Source organism: Phalacrocorax aristotelis, chromosome 24, assembly GCF_949628215.1.
Source record: "Phalacrocorax aristotelis chromosome 24, bGulAri2.1, whole genome shotgun sequence".
Lineage (NCBI taxonomy): Eukaryota > Metazoa > Chordata > Aves > Suliformes > Phalacrocoracidae > Phalacrocorax > Phalacrocorax aristotelis.
The window spans coordinates 6,937,350-6,959,022 of NC_134299.1; the positions used below are offsets into that span (position 1 = coordinate 6,937,350).

The 21,673-nt window shown below is 53.6% G+C and overlaps 2 protein-coding genes and 1 long non-coding RNA gene across 5 annotated transcripts in view; 2 read left to right on the forward strand and 1 right to left on the reverse strand.

The window, feature by feature from the left end:
* The window catches only part of TACR1 (tachykinin receptor 1), a 26,996-nt gene extending 20,341 nt beyond the window's left edge, over window positions 1–6,655 (forward strand). The window contains exon 5 of the mRNA XM_075074534.1: window positions 6,559–6,655. Coding sequence (XP_074930635.1) covers window positions 6,559–6,580 — 22 coding nt within the window. The 3' untranslated portion in view covers window positions 6,581–6,655. The remainder of the gene's footprint in view (window positions 1–6,558) is intronic.
* On the reverse strand, window positions 2,048–9,991 carry LOC142048033 (uncharacterized). 2 transcript variants are annotated; one of them, XR_012657366.1, is made up of 4 exons: window positions 9,755–9,969; window positions 8,474–8,676; window positions 6,522–6,623; window positions 2,048–4,423 (listed from the first exon to the last, which is right to left on the reverse strand). It is a non-coding gene; the product is annotated as an uncharacterized LOC142048033 (long non-coding RNA). The 2 variants fall into 2 exon arrangements; XR_012657364.1 differs by lacking the exons at window positions 2,048–4,423; window positions 6,522–6,623 and having other exon boundaries at window positions 7,812–8,676; window positions 9,755–9,991.
* A 96-nt stretch (window positions 9,992–10,087) lies between these two features.
* On the forward strand, window positions 10,088–21,093 carry NCAPH (non-SMC condensin I complex subunit H). Of its 2 annotated transcripts, none has more exons than XM_075074529.1 (17): window positions 10,088–10,344; window positions 10,434–10,527; window positions 12,143–12,235; window positions 13,273–13,411; window positions 13,944–14,062; window positions 14,376–14,565; window positions 15,117–15,208; window positions 15,361–15,566; window positions 16,026–16,174; window positions 16,708–16,814; window positions 17,154–17,276; window positions 17,590–17,697; window positions 18,384–18,551; window positions 19,438–19,554; window positions 19,801–19,883; window positions 20,210–20,285; window positions 20,768–21,093. In XM_075074529.1, the coding sequence occupies exons 1-17, from the start codon at window positions 10,145–10,147 to the stop codon at window positions 20,825–20,827; spliced, it is 2,124 nt and encodes a 707-aa protein (XP_074930630.1). In that variant the 5' UTR covers window positions 10,088–10,144; the 3' UTR covers window positions 20,828–21,093. The 2 variants fall into 2 exon arrangements, with proteins under 2 accessions (XP_074930630.1, XP_074930631.1); XM_075074530.1 differs by having other exon boundaries at window positions 13,947–14,062.
* The last annotated feature ends 580 nt before the right edge of the window (window positions 21,094–21,673 follow it).

Sequence of the window (21,673 nt, forward strand, 5' to 3'; positions counted from 1 at the left end):
CCTCCTCCCCAAAACGGTCTCTCTGATTGTTGGGTTTGTTTAAATGGATTTTCATAAATAAATATTTCTTTTGTGAGATTACATTGCAACCCATTAATGAGCCCGCAACGATGAGAGGCAGCAACTGGTGGCTTGGTGGGAGTGGGAGGAGAAGCGGTGAAACACGGCAAAGCCAAAACTAGGCAAAAAGAGGGGTGAAAGGCGGTTTGGGGGGACCTTCGGTGCGAGGGGTGTGCTCTGAAACATCAAAACCTCAGCAGGAGAAAGCATAATCCCCAAAACTCAGCCATCCACAAGGCTGGGACCAGCCGCACGTCACCGATTCCCAAAGCACGAGAGAGGCTCGCATCGCTCCTCGAACGCGGGCAGGACTCAGGGCCACCCGCCCCCCTTCGCGGAGCTGAAGCAGACGTGTGAGTCGAGGATCACTCCTCAGCGCCAGCATTTCCACCTATTCAGCTGGCCGCAACACGGAGCTATTCCCTTGACGAAGCAGCTAACACACTTACTTGGCTCCGCTTTCTGGCGCGGGCTTCCCAAACCCCACCGCTCTGCTGGGACAGGCACTGGGACACCACAGTCCTTGCCTTTCCAAGGCCTCACCATCCTGACGGGAGATAAAGCGGGCATGTGAGGAGCAACCAGCCACGCTTCACCTCCCAGAGCAAAGCCCCCAACCCAGCCAGCCCTTGCAATCAGCTCCAGCCGGCTGTAATTTGCAGGTTTTAATTAGAGGAGCATTGCCGAGGCACAGCTGATTGGCATCGCTGCCAAAGGCTCCGTCCCATGTGCCCATTAAGCTCTTGTTATTTATTTTCATGGGTTATTTTATCATGCAAAAGGGAGAGAAGGAATAAACAATGTCATGTGCTGCATTTTATGTAGGCATCTGCTTCCAGCCAATCTTCCCCGCAGCGAGAACCCAAGAGCAGATCCCACTTTACAGCAGGATTCAGCACATCAAACCCAAACAAGGGGTCATTTTATTTATCAGCCTCAATGTATCACCTTTCCCAGAAGGGCTCATACCTGTTCCTAAATGCACCTACACGCACACACACTAGATAAAAGCGATGAGAATGTGCTTATTGGTTATTAAAAATACTCATCAGCCACAGCAGTCCCCTGCAGAAATGGTACAGGGCAATCCAAATGCCTCACGCCCTAGTTCATCCCAGTTTGCACATTTCCTCCAGCTGCAATCTGCTATGAAAACCCCCAAAATCAAGAGCTTCCTGGTGGGTTTGGGGCAGGGCTGAGGCTCTGGGGAGAATTTAAGGTGGTGGTTTTACAAAGAAGGGGAGGGACAGATAAAGGGATTGTTCCCTGCATTGGCAGCCTGGTGAAGTACGGCAGAGCTCTTCTCCTCATCCTCCTTCCCAAGGCGAGGCCGTCGCCACTCGCCGCGTGCCCCGGGACCCTCGCACGCCAAGCACGGCACACTCGCGGGGTTGCCACCGTGCCTGCAAAACCCGCCCGTGTCCCTCGGGGGGCGAAACCTGGCTCTGCATCTGGTCGAGACAAGGCACCCCAGGTGAAAGCAGGAGCACGGCTAAGGGCGACACCCCAAGAGCAGGGCCTTGTTGTCCCTTGCGGGGTTGCGTCTTTTCAGAGCTGCTCTCAGCCATCACAGCAAGTTTCGCGGACTTCGGTGAACCCATCAGTCTGCTCATCTGCTATGGCAAAGACACAAGTTCAACTTAATTAACATTTATGGATTCCACGGTGTTTTGCATAAATGTTTGCTTAATACCCAAGTCAAAAATATCCCCAGAAAATGAAAATTAAAGATGGTTAATTGCTTGCAGCTATGTACCAGTGCGTGAACTGGGGTTTCCATAGCACCAGTCTGTTGGATCGCTGGAGCTCCAAGAGAAACAACTTGAGTTTAAAGCGGAGGAAACGGGGGAAAGTGGATTCTCCAAGCTCTTCATTGGAGTTCACAAGCTCCCCACTTCAGTTTCTGTGCAGACTGCAGCAGATTTTGGTTTCCCCGCCCCAAACAGGGCTGCTTGGTAGAGAATTACAGGCCACGGAGAAGCGGTGTCTGGTTGTTTAGACAAGCAATTACTTTTTATTACTGAACTAAATGAATCAAGCATTAGCTAATGAAAGATTTGAGAACCTGCAGCAGCGATTCAAAAATCAACCCTGTCCGGTTGTTGCAAGCGTGAAATGAGATTAAACCACAGTTTGGCTATTCTTGGTGCCAAGTAACCAAGTCAAAAGGACATGCCTTTGGATTGGCGAGATGCAAATACCTGAGAAGCTCCTAAGGAAAGGAAGGGAGCAGGTGAGAGTGATGATTGCTTAAATAGGATGCTCAAGTGTAGCGAAAACTGTAATGGGCTTGATTAAAAGTCAATTACTAATTTGATGGGCAGGGAAGTGTGTCACAGAAGGCTCTAGGAATGCCTGATGTGACCCGTGCTCTCACTACACAAGATCAGGGCTTCATCCTGGAAGATATCCCAGGACGGAGATCCCAACCAGGATGAGCTTCCCGTGGGCCACAGCTAACACACCCACAGCTGTGCCACCCCGCTCCTGCTTTCCCCCTTCCCTTTTCCTACAAGGAAGTTATAAGCCAGGCAATTATAAGCCTCCCAACAAAAAATATTCTGGTTCCAGAAGACCAAGGCATCAAGAAGAAATACAAGCCCTTCCTGAAGCTGCAGGCGTTCTGAACAGCAGCATTTCAGGCTCAGAAGAGCATTAGCATGCAAAGCACCTCCAAAAACATTATTCCTGTTATCGCAAAGCAGATTGAAACCTTTTTAATCAACCTGGACGGCACAAGGAGCTAATGAGAGCAATTTTCAACGGAGGCAAAAGGAGAAAGAGGGAAAAGGAGGGTCGTTCTGAACCACTCTGCTTTCTGCAGAGGTACGCAGCCATATCGCAACAGCAGATAATATCTGTATTGAGGGATGTGTAGCTGATTATTACAAGCTGTTCACTGTCCAAAAGCTTCTCTGATGCATGGCATAATCAAGCGGCTCTGAATTTGCATTTAAATTGAGGAATTTAGGAATCCATACCCCAAAAAGGAGCGGGCCCTCCTTGGGTGACACTTCTGGTATCTCACAGCCTTCACAGAGGAAGAGAAAAATCATGCGTGACTTCAGGCCACCCCCCCCAAAAGCCTGCCCTGCTGCCCTTCGCCGAGATGTGCGTCCCTGAAAGGTGTGACCGACGTCCACGTCCCAGCTGCGCCGTAGCAGTAACCCTCCAGTGAGGCGAGCCCATTAGATGGGTTTGTGTTAAGGTTTTTGTCTTGCAGCACTAAGGTTGTCAGCATTACAACCTCTCCCCTCCAAACCCTCCCCGCCGCCCGCTGTTCGGCACCCAGACAGCAGCGGCAGCCGCTACTCACACTGGGATTCGATCAGCAGCACAAAAAAAACAGGCCACAGAACTGGCGGCAGAGGCACACTGGGCATATCTCCAGGGTCTTCCGAGTCACTCAGCATGCCCAAGGGATGAAGCACGCAGAGAATGGAGACAACATTCTCCAGAGCAGCTCTAGTCTGAGACGCTTTTAAGATCTGTCAACAAAATCCTCCCCGAGGACTTCACTCACGCTCTGTGCAGAGAAGCGTGGCAAAGCAAGCTGTCCCGCTCTGCGAACCGTCTCCCTCTCCTCCCCACACAGGGCACCCGCAGCACCCTCAAAGGCCTTGGCACCTCTGAAAACACCGGCAGGCTGCGCAAGGCCTCAGAGTCGCACCGATTTCCCCTGGGATGTGGGGAATCACTGAGTTTGCCCTCTTGGATTCAGGTCCCGTGTGTACACCAGTCCCACCCTCCAATCCCCCACGCAGCCAGAGCCGCGGGAGCTCAGCTCTGCTGCAAGCCCCTCATTCACAAGCACCAACCTCGTTTGAAATGATCATTTCAAAATGCTAAGAGTCCTAAATGACAAAATAAATTGAACTGAATCAACAAGCCACCGACCCAGCCAGTCCATCTAGCATCTCTGCAGCAGGCTCCCACAGTCAGAAGTGATTTCCAGTGTAATTCTCAGGGGCTGCAGGCTGGCAGTTGCGTCTGGACCAGCCTGCCCATTTCTCTTCCCTTTGCTTGTAAGGGAAAGTCACCAAGAACAACGCGAGACCTTGCGTGGGCGCAGCCGGAACAAAGCTGGGGAGAGGCACAGTCTTGTCTTGCTACTGTCGGCCCCAACGGCTCCAGAGGATTTACAGCTCATCATGTCCCTCATCTGCTTTCAACTCCACAATCTTTTCTTGATCGCTCTGTCGGGACCTTGAGGACTTTCCCTCAGCTGGAAGCGCGAGCCCGTGCTGTGGCCGTGCTACCGATGATTTATACATAGCTGCACTTGAGGAGTTATTTTTATATTTCATTTTGCAGTCATTACAGGGTCTTTGAAGTCCTGGATTTTATAGTACAAGTGCTTTACCTGGCAGTAAAACACAAGAAATGAGAGTACAAATGGTCAGATCATCACTGCTCATCGCAAACGAGCCAGTCGATTGCCAAAGAGCAAAGGGACAAGTCAGTGGGGCCATCCTGAGCTCTGAAACCCCACGGGATTGTCCTTCGCACAGCGGCTTCCTCCAGGTCCTTCCCATGCTGAGCTTCCCGTGCTGATAAGGGGAAGAAAAATCCAGGCTGTGTCAGTGCAACCTGTGTTACAGCCTCTTCAGATGTCACGCAGGGCCAGGGCGCAGGAAGACCCTCAGCAAGTTTGCTGACGATACCACGCTGGGAGAAGCAGCTGATACACCTGTGCTGCCACCCAGCGAGCCCTGGCCAGGCTGGAGAGCGGGGCCCAGGGGAACCTCATGGAATTCAACAAGAGCAAGTGCAAGGTCCTGCCCCTGGGGAGGAACAACCCCCCGCACCAGCACAGGCTGGGGGGGACCTGCTGGAGAGCAGCTGTGCTGGGAAGGCCCTGGGGGTGCTGGGGGGCAGCGAGGTGACCCTGAGCCAGCACCGTGCCCTTGGGGCCAGAAAGGGCAGATGACACCAAGCTGGGTGGAAGTGTTGTTCTGCTGGAGGGCAGGGAGGCCCTCAGAGGGACCCGGACAGGCTGGATCGTTGGGCCTCATCAACGGTATGAGATTCAACAAGGCCAAGTGCCAGGTCCTGCCCTTGGGTCACACCAACCCCAGGCAGCGCTCCAGGCCTGGGGCAGAGGGGCTGGGAAGTGCCCGGCGGAGAAGGCCCTGGGGGTGCTGGCTGACAGCCGGCTGGGCATGAGCCAGCAGTGCCCAGGTGGCCAAGGAGGCCACCAGCCCCCGGGCTTGTGTCAGCACTGGTGTGGCCAGCAGGAGCCGGGCAGGGATGGGGCCCCTGTGCTCGGCCCTGGCGAGGCCCCACCGCGAATGCTGGGCTCAGGTTTGGGCCCCTCGGGACAAGAAGGGCCTTGAGGGGCTGGAGCGTGTCCAGAGAAGGGCAGCGGGGCTGGGGCAGGGTCTGGAGCACAAGTGTGCTGGGGGGCGGCTGAGGGAGCTGGGGGGGTTTAGCCTGGAGAAGAGGGGGCTGAGGGGAGCCCTTCTCGCTCTCTGCAGCTGCCTGAGAGGGGCTGGAGTGGGGGGGGGGCTGGTCTCTGCTCCCAAGTCACCAGTGACAGGATGAGAGGAAACGGCCTCAAACTGCATCAGGGCAGGTTTAGGTTGGATATTAGGAAAAACTTCTTCACCGAAAGGGTTATCAAACATTGGCACAGGCTGCCCAGGGAGGTGGTGGAGTCTCCATCCCTGGAGGTATTTAAAAAAAGGGTAGACGTGGTGCTTGAGGAGATGGTTTAGGGCTGGACTTGGCAGTGATAGGTTGGCGGTTGGACTCAATGATCTTAAGTGCCTTTTCCAACCTTAACAATTCTATGATTCTATGATTCTAAGGCCAATGGTGTCCTGGGCTGCATTAAAAGGAGTGTGGCCAGCAGGGCGAGAGAGGTCATCCTCCCCATCTACTCCACCCTAGTGCGGCCACATCTGGAGTGCTGCATCCAGTTCTGGGCCTCACAGTTCAAGAAAGATGGGAAACTACTGGGGAGAGTCCAGGGGAGAGCTACGGAGATGGTCAGGGGGCTGGCACATCTCTCTTGTGAGGAAAGGCTGAGACACCTGGGCTTGTTCAGCCTGGAGAAGAGAAGACTATGGGGGGATCTTATCAATGCTTATAAATATCTAAAGGGTCAAGAGGATGGGGCCAGACTCTTTTCAGTGGTGCCCAACGACAGGCCAAGGGGCAACGGGCACAAGCTGGAACACGGGAAGTTCCCCCTGAACATGAGGACAAACCCCTTCCCTGTGTGGGTGCCAGAGCAGGGGCACAGGCTGCCCAGAGAGGCTGTGGGGTCCCTTCCCTGGAGACATTCACACCCCGCCTGGACGCGGTCCTGTGCCCCTGCTCTGGGGGTGCCTGCTCAAGCAGGGGTGGGACGGGGTGATCTCCAGAGGTCCCTTCCGACCCCTGCAGTATGGGATACTGTGAAGGCTGCTTGGGAATGGGCCTTCCTAGTAAGACCTTAGAGAAATCAAACCATTTACCTCATCTGAGATTTCAACCTCTTCCTTGTGCCCCGAGGTACGAGCGTGACCACAAGTAGCTCTGCAGCAATGACGAGCAAGGCTGGAAGCAGACAGCACACTCTGGAAGGGAAAATCAGATGGAGAGGCTGACCCCAGAGTATCTGTCTGCAAAAAGGACCTGCACTGAAAACCAAAACCAAGCACCTTCCTAGACACTGTCAGCAGCCGAGCAGGTATTAAATCACCTTGTATTACTGAGATGAGCTACAGTTGTTTGCATAAAAATAGTACCAGTGGGTTAATAAATGCACCTGCTCCAGCCCACAGAAATTACCAGCTAGTCTTTAGTTTACAGGTCATTTACTGAGGGGTGCACCAGTTCAACAAGAGGAGACCACGCTTGAGACTGTTGGGTGGCATCAACAGTCTCAACCGCTGTAGCAGGGTTCCCAGAAGCTGAAGCACCCCCGACACATGCAGAAACCAAACCTCCAGCAGCCCCATCATCATGGGCAAGTGCCCACCAAGTCCAGCCATGATCTGATCTCGAGTGGGGCAGAAGTCCCAGTAGCCCAGAAGGCTGAGAGTTCAACACTCCCTGGCTCTATTTTTAAGCCTTGCAGCTGGGGAAGATCCCCGTTGCTATGCTACCCATGTTGTGGGACTGGAGCGGTCAGCAAATCCCACCCCAGGACCCACCAAGCAGCTCAGCAGTCCTGTGGACGTGACCAACAAGGTTTCAAGTCTGTCGAGGCAGCTGCAGCAGTCACACAGGACCGCTCCCCTGTTTCCAACTCTTCTCCTAAACTTCCCACCCGCTTCCAGCACTTGCCTGCAGCTAGGAGACATCCCCCATGTTCAGTGTCACCCCAAAGCTTCCCGCAGCCCTGGCACGGTGCAAGCAGACAGGTGGAAAAGTACCGGGAGCAGAGCAGGCAGCAGTTGCTGCCTGGTGGGCGGACAGCCGGCTTTCCCTCATAAGTCATTCTTCCCAGCTCCCAAAGCAAACCTTAAATGAGCCTCTAGCATCCAGAATACCAGCACACCCCCATCTACCGGGGGATTTTCAGGAACGCATCCTCTGGCAAACACCCACCGGCAGGTCTGAGTTGTAAATCAAGTTTCCCAAAGTTCTGCCAGTGATTTATTAGCTGGGGAGCTGACCGAATGGGGAGAAGCCATTTGTAAAAGTTCCTGTCACCAAATGATACATTCTCTTAATTTCCAGTTAAATACAGAGCATGAATATTTCTGTCCTCGCCAGCATCACTAATGGCTGGGAATAATCAAATGCTCCACACATAGCTATTGCCACAGCAGGAGTAATTTATTTGGACGTTAAAAACCTTCATAGTTCCTTCAGCCTCATTCATTTTGGATGTATAGCTGGAGATATTGATTTGTTTGCAACAGTCATTAAAAGCGTCGTTATGAGGCTTTTGCTTACAGAAAGCCACATCACAAAGCATAACCTGGGTTTTGCAGCCTCTCCAGTTTAGTCTGGCCCAACTGGAGCAGCTGAGGAAAGGGGCCAGACCGCTTTGGTCAGGCCCTGACTTATTTTGGGACAAAAGAGGTTTTGCTCCCTGCCCCCAAGTCACTTAGTCTCTTGCGGCTTTTAGAAGCACCCTGGGCCTCCAGGGTGCTTGAGCTGTGCTTACGAGAAGACGTCAGTCTCCAGAAGTTTATTCTTTTGCCATTTTTGGGGTGGCCGGAGTCAGCACAGACACTAGCTAATGGCACAGCGATCCCTTGGCCGCTCTGTGTGGGGAGTGGGGGAGGGGGGGTGCTGCCAGGGTTGGCTCAGCAGGGAGCACAGCATCTTTCCCAATTGCTGTTCCCCAGGAATGTGGTTCAGATCAAAACACATCTTTTCCTCCTGCCCCATCCAGTGGTTCAGGCTGGAAGAGCACTTTGCAGTCAGGAAGAACTCAGACATCAAACCGCAGTGATGTCACAGTCCCCAGTACCTAAATCCCCCAAGGACTGGGGCAGCTGCTGCTTCACACCCCTGGGGGCATGTCGGCTGGTAGGGCTGGAAAAGCTTCTTGTCCAGGTAGTGGCACTGGAGAAGCTGCTCTTCCCATCAGCTGTGGGGTCAGGATGATGGTGGAAGCAGGCACTGGTCCAGGCCATCTAACGTTTTGCCAACGCTTCTACAGCACAGGACACGCTACAAAAATAAAACAGGCAGCTTTTTTTCCCCCATTATGCAGCCTTGGCTCAGCCCTCGGCCCAGACTGCTCTCCATGCTGAAGCAAGCAGTGCGTCTCCTCTGCCCACAGCCCAGGCACTGTGCTGTAGGCAGGACTGCTGGAATCAGGTGCACCAGGCCACCGCTCTGCTGGGATAAGGAAATCTATGGAGCAACAGCTTTCCCAAGCAAACCTTCCCTGCTAGAAACCAAAGAAATACAGATAAGCTGGCCTATCTGCTGAGAACTGGGGAGATGGGTGAAAAAGCTGAGGCAGAGATATGGGAGAACCTTCCTGAGCTCAGAGTCCTGCACACAAACGTAGGCTGCCTTGGGTCAAACCAAGAGGAGAGGGATCAAGTTTAGGAGACACTATTGGCTCCCTGCTGCCCAGCCTGTCTCCAGCACTGTAGTGAAAGCAATAGCTGCAACTTGCTCCTGCTCTCGGATCGCCCTTCCTGGGCCAGACTGGGAGGGAAGATGCCGTGTTACAGGCAGGACACAGAACTGAAGCCAGGGTGGATGCCCTGTGCAGTCTGCTAGCCCCCCACACGGGGCTGACAGCTGAGATGCTGGGTGCTGCCCTACCTGAGACTGTAAGGCCCAAAGCCTCCCTGCAGCGTCCTGGTGCACCCAGAATCCCATGAAGTGCTGAAGGAGAGAGGGCTCCAGGGCACACAGGGCTTATAGGACTCCCTGCCAAACCTCTGGTATATCCATGAGCCCACAAAATGCTGAAGAAGAGAGGGCTCTAGAGAGGGCACTGAAGGCACTGAAGGCTTATAAGACAGACCAAAAGGCACCAGGAGGGCCCTGGGGTGCACGGAACAAGCCCAGGGGGCTGCGGGGAGCACCAAGCAGCACACAGGGCAGCTGAGGGACCACCAGAAGTGCTCGAGGCAGGGGGGCTGCAGAGCAAACTGACGGGTCAGGCAGTCGGCCCTAGGGGAACTTCCACACAGACAGGGGCTCCGGGAGACAACGAGAGGCAAACGGAGGAGCCATGACCGTGGGGGCCACCGAAAAGCAGACAGCGGCCGAGGGGGGGTGTCAGTACCTAAGCAGGTCGGCTCTCGCGGGTCTTCCCCCTCCGAGGCGGGCTTTGCCCGCGGCTGACCTCCCCTCCGCCGGTGCGAGAGGGGACCCCGGGCACCACCGGCGGCGATGGGTGGTGGTGTTGATGGTAGGAAGCCCTCAGGACACGACGCGGGGCCGACGAGGCGGGAAGGCGACCGGCCGCCGCCGACAAGAACCGCGACCGCCTCCCGCGACGGCCGTTGTGCGCGCGCGCGGCAATTCAAACCCCCATGGGGCGGGGCGAAGCGGCGCACGTTCCATTGGTGGCCGTCCCGTCAAACCGCCCGTCGATTGGTCCGTAGGGGAGGTGGTGGGCGGGGCCGGCGGTGGAGGCTGAGGCGGCAAGGCCCGGCCCGGCCCCGCCGCGAGGATGAGTGCCGTGACTCCCCGCCAGCCGCCCGCCGCCTCCCCGGCCCCGCGGGCCCTCGGCAGCGCCGGCACCCCCGTGCTGGCCGAGTGCCACGGGAACGACGATGAGCAGGAGAGGAGGCAACGCCGGCGCTCCAGGGTCGCCGACGTCCAGTTCGGCAGTACCGACTCGCCGCTGGGCCGCGCTTCACCCGCGCCCAGGTACGGCCGGGCCCGTTGGGCGGAACTGCAGGGAGGGATGGGGCGGGGGTGCGCGGAGGAGGGTTCCCGAACCACCATGTCTCCCGCAGGCAGGCGGAGACATGGCAGCCGGCTATGCCGACATGGACCAACAGCCAGATCTCGGAGCACTACTGCACCTGTATCAAGCTCTCCACCGAGAACGTGAGTCGGCGGCCCCGGGGAGGAGGCCCTGGGGGTGCTGGCTGACAGCGGCTGGGCATGAGCCAGCAGTGCCCGGGTGGCCAAGGAGGCCACCAGCCTCCGGGCTTGTGTCAGCACTGGTGTGGCCAGCAGGAGCCGGGCAGGGATGGGGCCCCTGTGCTCGGCCCTGGGGAGGCCCCACCTCGAATGCTGGGCTCAGGTTTGGGCCCCTCGGAACAAGAAGGGCCTTGAGGGGCTGGAGCGTGTCCAGAGAAGGGCAGCGGGGCTGGGGCAGGGTCTGGAGCACAAGTGTGCTGGGGGGCGGCTGAGGGGGCTGGGGGGGTTTAGCCTGGAGAAGAGGGGGCTGAGGGGAGCCCTTCTCGCTCTCTGCAGCTGCCTGAGAGGGGCTGCAGTGGGGGGGGGGCTGGTCTCTGCTCCAAAAGTCACCAGTGACAGGGCAAGAGGGAACGGCCTCAAGCTGCGTCAGGGGAGGTTTAGGTTGGAGATGAGGGAAATTGTCTTCCCTGCCAGCGTGTTCAGGCCCTGGCACAGGCTGCCCAGAGAGATGGGGGAGTCACCATCCCTGGGGGGGTTCAAACAACATGTAGCCGTGGCACTTGGGGACATGGTTTAGGAGGCCTGGGGGGGTTGGGTTGGGAGTTGGACTTGATGATCCTTGAGGTCTTTTCCAACCTTAATGATTCTGTGATCCTGGCCCCTCTTACACCACCTCCCCCTGGTAAGGCTGGCAGGGATTTTAAACTCCTTGAGCCATGGATACATGGTTATTCTTCTTCCAAGCCCTCCAGCCCATGTCTCTGATCCAAGTCATGGCCAGGTCTGGGCCTCTGTTGCTGCCTTCCCAGCAGCAGAATCACAGAATGTCCTGAGCAGGAAGCGACCCACAAGGACCATCGAGTCCAGCTCCTGTCCCTGCACAGGACACCCCAAATTCACACCGTGTCTCTGAGGGCCTTGTCCAAGCATTTGCTGAACATCACCAGGCTGGTGCCATGATGCCTCCCTAGGGAGCCTGTTCCAGGGCTCCACCACCCTCTGGGGGAAGAACCTTCTCCTAATGCCCAGCCTAACTCTCCCCTGGCACATCTCCCTGCCGTTCCCTCGGCCCCTGGCGTTGGTCACCAGAGAGCAGGGACCAGCCCTGCCCCTCCTCCTCCCCTTGGGAGGGAGCTGCAGAGCGCCATGAGGCTGCCCTCGGCCCCCTCTGCTCCAGCTGAACAAACCCAGGGACTTCAGCCGCTCCTCGTACAGTTTCCCCTCTAAACCCTTCCCCAACTCCGCGGCCTCCTCTGGACACTCTCCAGTAGCTTTATACCCTCAATGTCCTGCGGTGCCCAACGCTGCCCACAGCGCTCGAGGTGAGGCCGCCCCAGCGCGGGGCAGAGCGGGACAATCCCCTCCCTCGCCCGGCTGCGATGCAGGGCTCGATGCCCCCCAGGGCACGGTTGACCCTCTGGGCTGCCAAGGCACTCTGTTGGTTCGAGTTCAAAACAGTAACAAAGTAGGACGTGGCACTGACCATATCCCCTCAGTCTTGCTGTAAATATGAGGGCTCAGACAGTTTTGACAGGTGTCATTTTCCAGGGGATTAGTTCTGAGCTGTGCTTTGTTTCAGAAAATCACCACGAAGAATGCCTTTGGCTTACACCTGATAGACTATATGACCGAGATCCTGAAACAGAAGGACTCTGAAGGGACCAACTTCCAGGTGAGAGGAGTCGCTGCCTGGTCATGGTGGTGCTTTGTCTCTGACTGGCATTTAACCTAAGATTTAGTCCATAGCAAACCTTAAATAGTGCTGAACCATAAGCCTGAGCTGGTTACTTCTACTAACGATACCTGGTAGAGGCAGCACAGCCACTTTTCACAGAAGCTTACAGCGCTGAATTCTTTTGTACCACCGAAATTAAAGGCTGATTTTTTTCAGTTATGGTCCTTCAAAAGGAGAGCTTGTTTAAAAGTAAGACTCGTGAGTTAAATTCCAGGTGTTACAACCAGTAACAAAACAAGGCTGGAAGAGAAAGGAAGCAAGTGTGGCTAACTCCCAGACTAATTTTGGTCCGGGATGGATCAGAGTAAGAACTTGCCTGGGCAAGGACTTACTTGCTATGATAGTTCACTGATGCTAGGAGGGAGAACTGAATTCTTGGGTGAATGAACACATGGCAGAGCTTTTGAACATGGCCTCCAGAAACCCCTGAGCTAGCTGTCTTTTGGTTGATGAAACTGAGGAAGGGATAGGAAACAGTGCACAGGTTTTCACTGGGTGGTCGTTTACCTTCCCGGGGGAGGTCTGTGATCAAAAAGGGCACTTGGCATCTCCTGCAGTTCACCTCTTCTGTCTTCCTAATTTGGGAAAATAGAATGATGCCAAGAGGATGACCCAAAAGAAGGCATGAAGGAGAGGTGGAGGAGAGAGTTCTCTTGGCAGATGCAAATCTGCATCTTTTGGATTCTCCCCATTGCTTAATCTTGGCAACTTTTTAAGTATTTTTCTATGAGATCCTTTCCAAAAGATCTGCTAAAGCAAATTCTAGGCTCTGTCTGGAAGGACGCATCTTGACCCCTGCTGTGCGCCTAGGTCTGCGGTAGGTTTCAGGATAAATCCTTTTCCAGTTCACAATTTTACTTGTAATACCGAGCATTCAGAAATTCAGGTCCCCAGCTTGTCTTCTGCATTTGCATCTTCTAGATGAGGCGTTTTCATTTCTAACTAAACATCGCATCCTTTGTTCCTCCTGTCAGATAGCAGCTGGCACGCTTGATGCCAGCGCGAAGATTTACGCCATGCGCGTGGATGCGGTCCATACAGATACCTACAGGGTTCTTGGAGGCTTAGGCAAGGAGTCAGCACCTACCAAAAACGCGGACAGCCAAGAAGGAGGTGTGCCATTCACCCATTTTCTGTTAAACCGTTACTGTTCCACCTGCACGTAAGAGAAATGTCAGCGTACCTACGCAGCACCCGGGAATTTTGAAGCGCTTTGTACATCTGTGAGAGTACCGCTAACTTCATTTTCTCAAGGGCTGGGAAATACCCAATCAGTTTGCCTGGGTGCTTGAGCAGGGAGGGTTGAGATGAGAACCTGAATCTGTTGCTCAATCCTGTATTCAACGATTTGGCCCATCAGATTTGAATACAAACCAAAGGTAGCCTAATCAGAAAGAGTAAGAATCAAACGCCCCACTCTTTGCTGTCCTTTGCTTTGAATCGAAAATGTGCTGTTAAGATAAAATAGAGTCAATAAAAACAAACGTTGGTGGTTCATGCTAATAGATACCTAATTGGGTAACTTCGTGCCCACAGGGTTTTTGTGTGTTTGTCACACAAACTGAAGTAAAAGTTGTGCTATCCCTCTGTAGGGATACTTTTAGGGGAGTTTTCTAGGTATAACTTGTTGTTCTTTCCCTTTCAGAAGACAGTGCAGTTTCTGAGGCTGTCAAGACAGTTAAGAAAAAGAAAAAGCACTCATTCAAAACCATCGAGCAGAACTTGGATAACATCAATGTGTCGGAGGCTAATCGCAGATGCGAGGTGGGTGGAGGGGGGCTGCTGTAGCAGCTGTGTTCTGGTGGGGGAAAGGAGATGTCACTTGATCTTTTTCATCTCTATTGTTTTCCTTATTGTGCATTCCTCTCTTGGGCTCTAACATTCACGCGCACGTCTGAGTTCTGCTATTATAGCAGGATTGTTCCTAGTCACGTATACTCCTGTGCGAGGCAGCTGTGCAAGCACTCTCCTCGCTGAAAAAGATGTGAGGGTCATTCTCCCTGCAGAGTGCAGAGACCTGCTTCACCCCCTCCATCTACTCCATTCCTTGATTCTCTGCTTCATTCCGTACCTGCAGATTGATCCCATGTTCCAGAAAACAGCCACATCTTTTGATGAATGCAGCACAGCTGGCGTTTTCCTCACTGGGCTGCGTACCCAAAGCTGCCACAGTGAGCTCCTCTTTGACTCGAAGATCGTGCCTCTCCCTTCTTCAGAGACACTCACGCTGCCAAACTTGGATCCTGTGAAAGTGCCAGACCTAAAGTGTGAGTGCCAGTAACGGTAAAGGGACCCATCCAGACCTTCCGATCCTTTTCACCTCCCAGGCGTGCTCATTTTAGTCTCAGCTTTTGTTTCCTGCTTGGCTACCCTGTGGCACCGTTGCTCTGATTCTGCTCAAGTTGAGGCTGGTTGCTGGCCTCAACTTTGCAGGTTTTAGATCACTACGTGTGGCTTAACCTCCGGGAGGTCTGTCACACAGCACATATGCATGGTCTGAGCCATGCAGCAACTGAGATTAGTGTGTTCCAGGTTAAGGACTGACCTTAGAGTGTTTTGAGCCTGTACGCACTACCAAACCCCGCTGCTCTAAGATTTCCAGCGTTACGGCCATCCTTGAGTTAGGGTAGAAATTCAACTCTCCCTTCTTGCTGAGAAATGAGTCCAACCGCTTTTGCGGTGAGCCCTAGTGTCCTACAAGCAAGAAGGGCTGCCTACATATGTGGCTTTAAGAATGACTTAATCCCTGGCGCTTGTTTTAGGTACTGGTTGTTTCATCCTATATCACATCTCTCCCCCTTGCTCTCCTTGTCTCTAGCCCTGCTAGCGCCGTGCATCGAAAAACGCCCCATCTGCTCTTCGCTGGCTGGTTTCCAGTTTACAAAGTGGGATGCTGAATCCCACAGTGAGGTATGTTCGTTAGCTCTGTGCTGGGTGGGATACTCGAGCTGTATTCTGTCGTCACCTCCAAAGCAATCTCCAAGATACACAGGGCAATGGGATGTTGCGCTGCAGGGCCGCTGGTGTCCTGCAGTTTTTTTCCTGAGCGCTTTCTCCTGCAGTCAGTGTCAGCCCTGTTGGATAAATTTAAGAAGAGCGACCAAGTGTTCGATATCAATGCGGAGATAGACAGCGATGTGGAGGACTGCGTTCCCACCTTCCCAGGTGACGACTTCAATTCCAACTCCCCCAGGAGTGCAGTAGTAGACAAGATTGGGGAATTCACAGAAAACCTCAACTCCTTTGGAACAGTCCACAAGAGCAAGAGGTGAGTAGTCACTGAAAATATATAGCTGTGCTTCGATAGCAAGTGACAACCTCTGGCAGCAGTCTGAGGAATCTAGTTTACTGTGTACACGTTTCCCATCTGGCTATAGCTTGCTTTCTGCTCAAGTTTCAGATACATCCAGGAATGCATTACAGTAATATCTCTACCCTCCCAGAGGAGCTTTCTGTATGGTCACGTTGCCCCAGGGTGATTGCTTGCCTGCTCACCCTGCTGCCCAGTTTCCAGCCTGCCCTTTGGCAAATCCAATGCTGTTTTTGCAGCAGCCTCGCGGACTCCAGACAGTGCCGTTCACTCATTGAAGAGCAGGAGTCCTGCACGCGTGCCGGCAGAGGGAGCGGACGGTGTCTGTACAGAGCTGATCTGGATATTAAATGCACGCTCAGGCCCGGTGTGTGCCAAAGGAATGATTTAACTGAGCAGCATGTGTGCTCTTTCCAGCATTGATGCAGTTCCTCTTGAAGCGGGAGACATCAGGACCATGTGCCTTCATCTCTCCATGAAACGAGGGGAATACTCCTACTTCAGTCCCCGAACTCTGTCGATGTGGGCTGGCCCAGAGCACTGGCGTTTCAGACCTCGACACAAACGTACGTATTTAGAGGCGGCGGCTCTTGCCCTACAGGTGCAGCTACTGCCAGGTCCTGCCTTACCTTTGGAGATGGGTGGCGTCTGAGTCACAAAGTAGGGACAGTTAAGAAGGGGACAAGCCTGCGTGGCTCTTCTCTAGCCAGGTGGGAAGCAGTACTGAGTTCAGGCACCAGGCAAGCTCTTGGTCACATGTGGATCCTTTGGTGTCTAACATATTTTCTCTTGTTTGGGTTGAGGATGCTCAAAGTTGAGGGGGCATCTCTCACTGCAGCAAAAGGAGATACTAGCAGTAATACAGCTCCTGCTGTTGTTTCCCACCTTCTGCATAAAACCTGAAGATTAAATTACACTTTCTGCTTCTGTAAAAAGATACTGATCTCTTTAAAACATGAAGCTGGGAACAACACCTATTGCTTTCCTGTAACAAAAGAAGTCCTTGCAGGTGACCCTTGTGTGTGGAGCAGATGCTCAAGTTAGGAGTGAGCCTTACTCTGTCACAAAGCACTGACGGCTCCCTTCCTTTCTGCAATAGCTGCTGACTCTGAGAAAGAGACCAAGAAAAAAAGGAGTTCAAAGAAAGCATTTGAAATTAACTTTGATGAGAATATCAACTTTGAGACATATTTCCGTAAGACCAAGGTACGTGCTGAGTTCCTGCCTCTTTCCACTCTCTCTTTTGCTGTACCGGTATGTCTTGGAACTGCCATCTGCAAATGGCTCTGTGAAACCGGCTCTGTAAACCCGGCATCACGCATGTTCCTTGGTGCAGGGTCTCCTGACTCCAGGTCACCTTAGGAATAAAGATGCTGTGCAGAAGCCACTGGGCCAACTGACTGGACCAGTGTGAAACTCCTCTTTGGAGGCATCTCAGAGCTTGCCCCCTTTCAGACAAAGACCTGTGTTCAAAGCACTAGCTTGCACATTAATCTTCCCAGTAGTGAATAGCTCGTGACTAATGGTATTTACCACATTCTCCAGGCATCTATAACTCTAGCCAAATCCATTCTGGAAAGCCAGAACGTGAAGAGCACCACTCTTCCCGCAGACTTCAACTATGACCTTAACAACATTCTCCAGCTGTTCCTCAAACCAGCTGTTAAGGTAAGAGTCTTCTCTAAAAGCTTGTTGGCAATGATTCCACGCACAAAACTGCTCTTCACCAAACCTGAAGTGCCTTGGGACTCTCCTCGGGGCTGGAGGCGGGCTAGCGCGTCTCTCACTGAACCAACCCACTTGTTGATGCCGAAGCAGCTGGGCTTCGCTGTTGTGCTTTACCAGGGGCTTGCTGGAGAGCTGGTATGCGAGGAGGAAGAGCCTGGGAAAAGGGGAGGTGATGAAGGAACAAGGTGCAGGCGTTGCTTGGGGAAGTATTTAAGAGTTTTTCCTTTCCTGACCCCTAGTTTTGTCTCTGTAGCTCTGCAGGATGCTTGAGCCAGACAGCTTGTTGAATCACGAGGATGAGATCGGAGAGTACGATTACAACAACCCCAACGACACCTCTGATTTCTGCCCTGCATTGCAGGTAACTGGAACAAGAAAATTTCCTTCTGTTGCCAATGTTTGATATGTGATGGGAATAATTTAGGCAGAATCTGTGTCCAGAATTAATTACTAATGAAAAAGAATTGGAGCTGCAGATAGTGAGAGAGCTGCAGGAGTCTCTGCGCCCACCCCTGGCCCCTCACTCTAACAGCATCCGCTAAACTCTCTGCCTTTGGTGTTTGCCAGTCAGTTTGCTGCAGAAACTCCGTTCCAGCCTTTTCTGTACACCTGTGCCCTAAGGTAGGCATAAATGCCATTGTTCACCTCTGCAGTCATCTCTACACAGTGAGGTTTGCTCCCAGCTGTTCCGAGTTCCCGCTGAAGTGTATTTCTTCTAAAGCTTCAGCTTTCTGCCAGGCCAGTGCTGCCTCCTGAGCATGTTTGTGAAAAGTCTTGGCTGGTCCCATACTGGCAGGAGAGCCTTCGTCTCTATTATCTTTCCATGTAGAACAGTCATTTGATATTCTGCACTCTAGATCTTCCTTGGGTTTAGCCTTAGCCCAGCCTAAGCGCCGTGGGGAGATGCTCAGTAAGAACATGTTCCATGGGGAAGGTGAGCGAGTATCACCACCTTCCTGAGAGGCTTTTGTTATCTCAGCACAGGACATCTCTGGCTTCTCAAAGATGGCTCTGGGTGGCCTCACTGCTGTATCTCTTCTCGATCAGGCTGCAGACAGTGATGATGATAACGACCCTGTTCAATTCATGGGCCAGACTGGGGAGTTCAACCTTACTGCCCACTGTGAGGGTCAAGAGGCTGAGCTTAACAGGATTGCTGGCAATGTCGATATCACGGTGTACGGAGAGCTGAACCTCATTGCTGAGCCCGAGAAGGTAAGGATTCGTATTGTCACCAAGCTGTGAACTGCTTGCTGGCCAGGTCTGGAGCAAAGCCTCTCAATACCTGTATCAGGCCCAGCATCGCAGCCGGGCGAGGGAGGGGATTGTCCCGCTCTGCCCCGCGCTGGGGCGGCCTCACCTCGAGCGCTGTGGGCAGCGTTGGGCACCGCAGGACATTGAGGGTATAAAGCTACTGGAGAGTGTCCAGAGGAGGCCACGGAGTTGGGGAAGGGTTTAGAGGGGAAACCGTACGAGGAGCGGCTGAAGTCCCTGGGTTTGTTCAGCTGGAGCAGAGGGGGCCGAGGGCAGCCCTCATGGCACTCTGCAGCTCCCTCCCAAGGGGAGGAGGAGGGGCAGGGCTGGTCTCTGCTCTCTGGTGACCAACGCCAGGGGCCGAGGGAATGGCAGGGAGATGTGCCAGGGGAGAGTTAGGCTGGGCATTAGGAGAAGGTTCTTTCCCCCGAGGGTGGTGGAGCCCTGGAACAGGCTCCCCAGGGATGCATCATGGCACCAGCCTGGTGATGTTCAGCAAGTGCTTGGACAAGGCCCTCGGAGACACGGTGTGAATTTGGGGTGTCCTGTGCAGGGACAGGAGCTGGACTCGATGGTCCTTGTGGGTCCCTTCCAGCTCAGGGCATTCTGTGATTCTACCTTGGTGGTTAGAGGTCCTGACAGCATGTTCCCTGGTGCAGGATCTCCTGGGTTTGCTGCTGGACACCTTATTCCCAGATAAGCCCTTGCATAAGAGAAAGCAATTAAAAATCAAACATTTTGTTCCCATGGAGAACCATGTTTTGATTGTTCCTGTGCTCCTGAGTGAGGATAGTGCTGCTGCTTCTGCTCAGTTGCTCTCAGCTAACCCTAGCCTTCTTTTCCTCAGGTCAAGAAGACAGCAATTCAGTATGCCAAGACAGCCAAGAAAATGGACATGAAGAGGTTGAAGGAAGAGATGTGGGACCTCTTGGTCGATGGACAGAAGAAAGAAACAGCGGCAGAGGTGAGTGCAGGGGGAGTCAGATGCCTCAGCAGGCCCAAGGATAAGAATGCCCTGCGGGTAACTGAGCTTAACTCTTGCGGAGACAGTCTTGGGCAGTTTAGCAGCAATTCCTTTCTGGTAGTCTTGCTCCCAGGGGATGGCTGGTAAGGACAGGCTGAGTGTAACTCGCAGTGGTTTTTCTCTGAACTCAAGGCTAAGTACTGGGGAGCAAAATCTGAGCAGTGTCTGTCTATTTTTGCTAAATAGGTGGAGGATGAAGAGGAAGAGGACATCTCAACGGTAACAGGCGAGGTGGTCTTCAGCGACATCACAAAGGAACTGTTTCACAGGTAGAGAGGCCCTAAAAAAGGGTGGACTGAAGATGGGGGCAGACTTCAGCTAAGCTTGGGTAAATGCTGATCCCTCCTGTGCCTATTATGACCTGATAACTGAACCCTGATGGGGGAAAAACTCTTGCTCCCCAGGTTTGCTTGAGGCAGCTACAGGTTGCATTCAGCTTGGCCAATTCTTTGCTAGCGGGAGGAGAAAGACAGAGAAAACCAGATCGCTGGGAAAGAAGAGCTAATCTTTGGTGACCTGGTCCTTGCAGGCATGCTCCGTCCATCAGGTTTAGGTAGGCTCTGGCCATCCTAACCTCCTCCCTTCTCTTTTGTAGGCTGCCTTCTGCGATGGCAAGCAATCTCTCTGTCCCCATAGCCTTCGCCTGCCTCTTGCATTTGGCAAATGAGAAGGTAAGTGCAGCACGCGTGCGGGGGACATGGGAGGAGCAGCGGGTGAAACGCGCAGTGAAAAGCACCGGGAGCAGGACCCTTTTCTTGCTACACCAAGTTAAGAAGTGCTGATGTGGCTCTAAGGCCCTGTTTCATGCTTAGAGTGAACATAAATCAGGCTGGTGCACCAGGACTGGCAGCCCATGGTTAAGAACTTGTAGCATTTCCAGCCTAACTGCTGTCTGTCCTTTCTAGTCCTTGGGTCTGGCAGCAGAGGGATGAGCACGTTGTTGCTCAGTGGTGTTTGCGTGAAACACTGTGAGCATTTCAGACTCCAGAGCAACTGCTGGTGGGAAGCCTTGGTCTTGCGTGCACTGGTGGTGACTGAAGGGGCCGTTCTGAACCTTCCTCCTATGTTTTTTTTTTTTTTTAATGCCAGGCCTTCAGCCTCAGAGGGGAAGAGTCTGACTTTGTAAAACTTAGCTTTTCTTTTATATTCTCAGAATCTGAAGCTGGAGGGCAGAGAGGACCTGTCTGACATCTTAGTAAAACAAGGCAGCTGAGCCCTGTGCGGAGCAGACCACCAGGGCTCCTGCCATCCTCAATCCATCAGCTCTCCTGGGTCTGGATAGCAGAGTTCCTCCATCTCACTGGGAGCTGCCAGTGCCTGCTAACAAAAGGCACCTCTGTATCAATCACTGGCCATAATTCCCAGTACCTGGACTGTTACTCATGTCTCCAGTTCCTCCTGTAGTCCTGTTCATACCCCAGAATTTTTTACCTTTTATATTGAGCTTAAAGAAAATAAATTGCTGTAGATTGTGTAGAAGGGCCTCTGAGACAGGGAAGGAGGCATCTCCAGAACTCGGGAGAGATTAAAATAACACAGGGGTGTTGAGGAACAGCACTGGCAGAGCTGCTGCCTAAAGAAACGTGAGCCAGGAGCAACCGGGGATTGCACGGCCAGCACCACCCGCCAGGACCCCGTCCTCCAGTACCTGCACCGTGTAAGCAGGACCAGCCCAGCTATGGCAGCCACATTCCTCCGAGAGTCGAGATCACCAAGCAAGTTCGTGGTGCCGAAGCAGGTCCAAGATCGAGCCAGGACATCAATCTGTGGGTCTGAGGTGACGAGGCAGGGAGACCAGCGCTCCCAGCACATCTCTGGTGGGGCTGAAGCCCTTGAGCTGAGCTTCAGTAGAGCTCCTGGCCTGTGGGAGTGGGTGAAGGCCCCTGGCGAGGCCTGTGGAAGGCAGTTAGGGGTTATTAGTGGCCTCGGGGCCCTGCTGAGGTGGATGAACAGCTCTGTGCAGGGTGGTGGAGCCTAGACCTGGCTCCAGTGCTGCCAGCTCTGCCCCCAAGGGCATCCCTGGGCCAGAGGCTGGGGCACAGAGCCCCCTCCCTGAGAG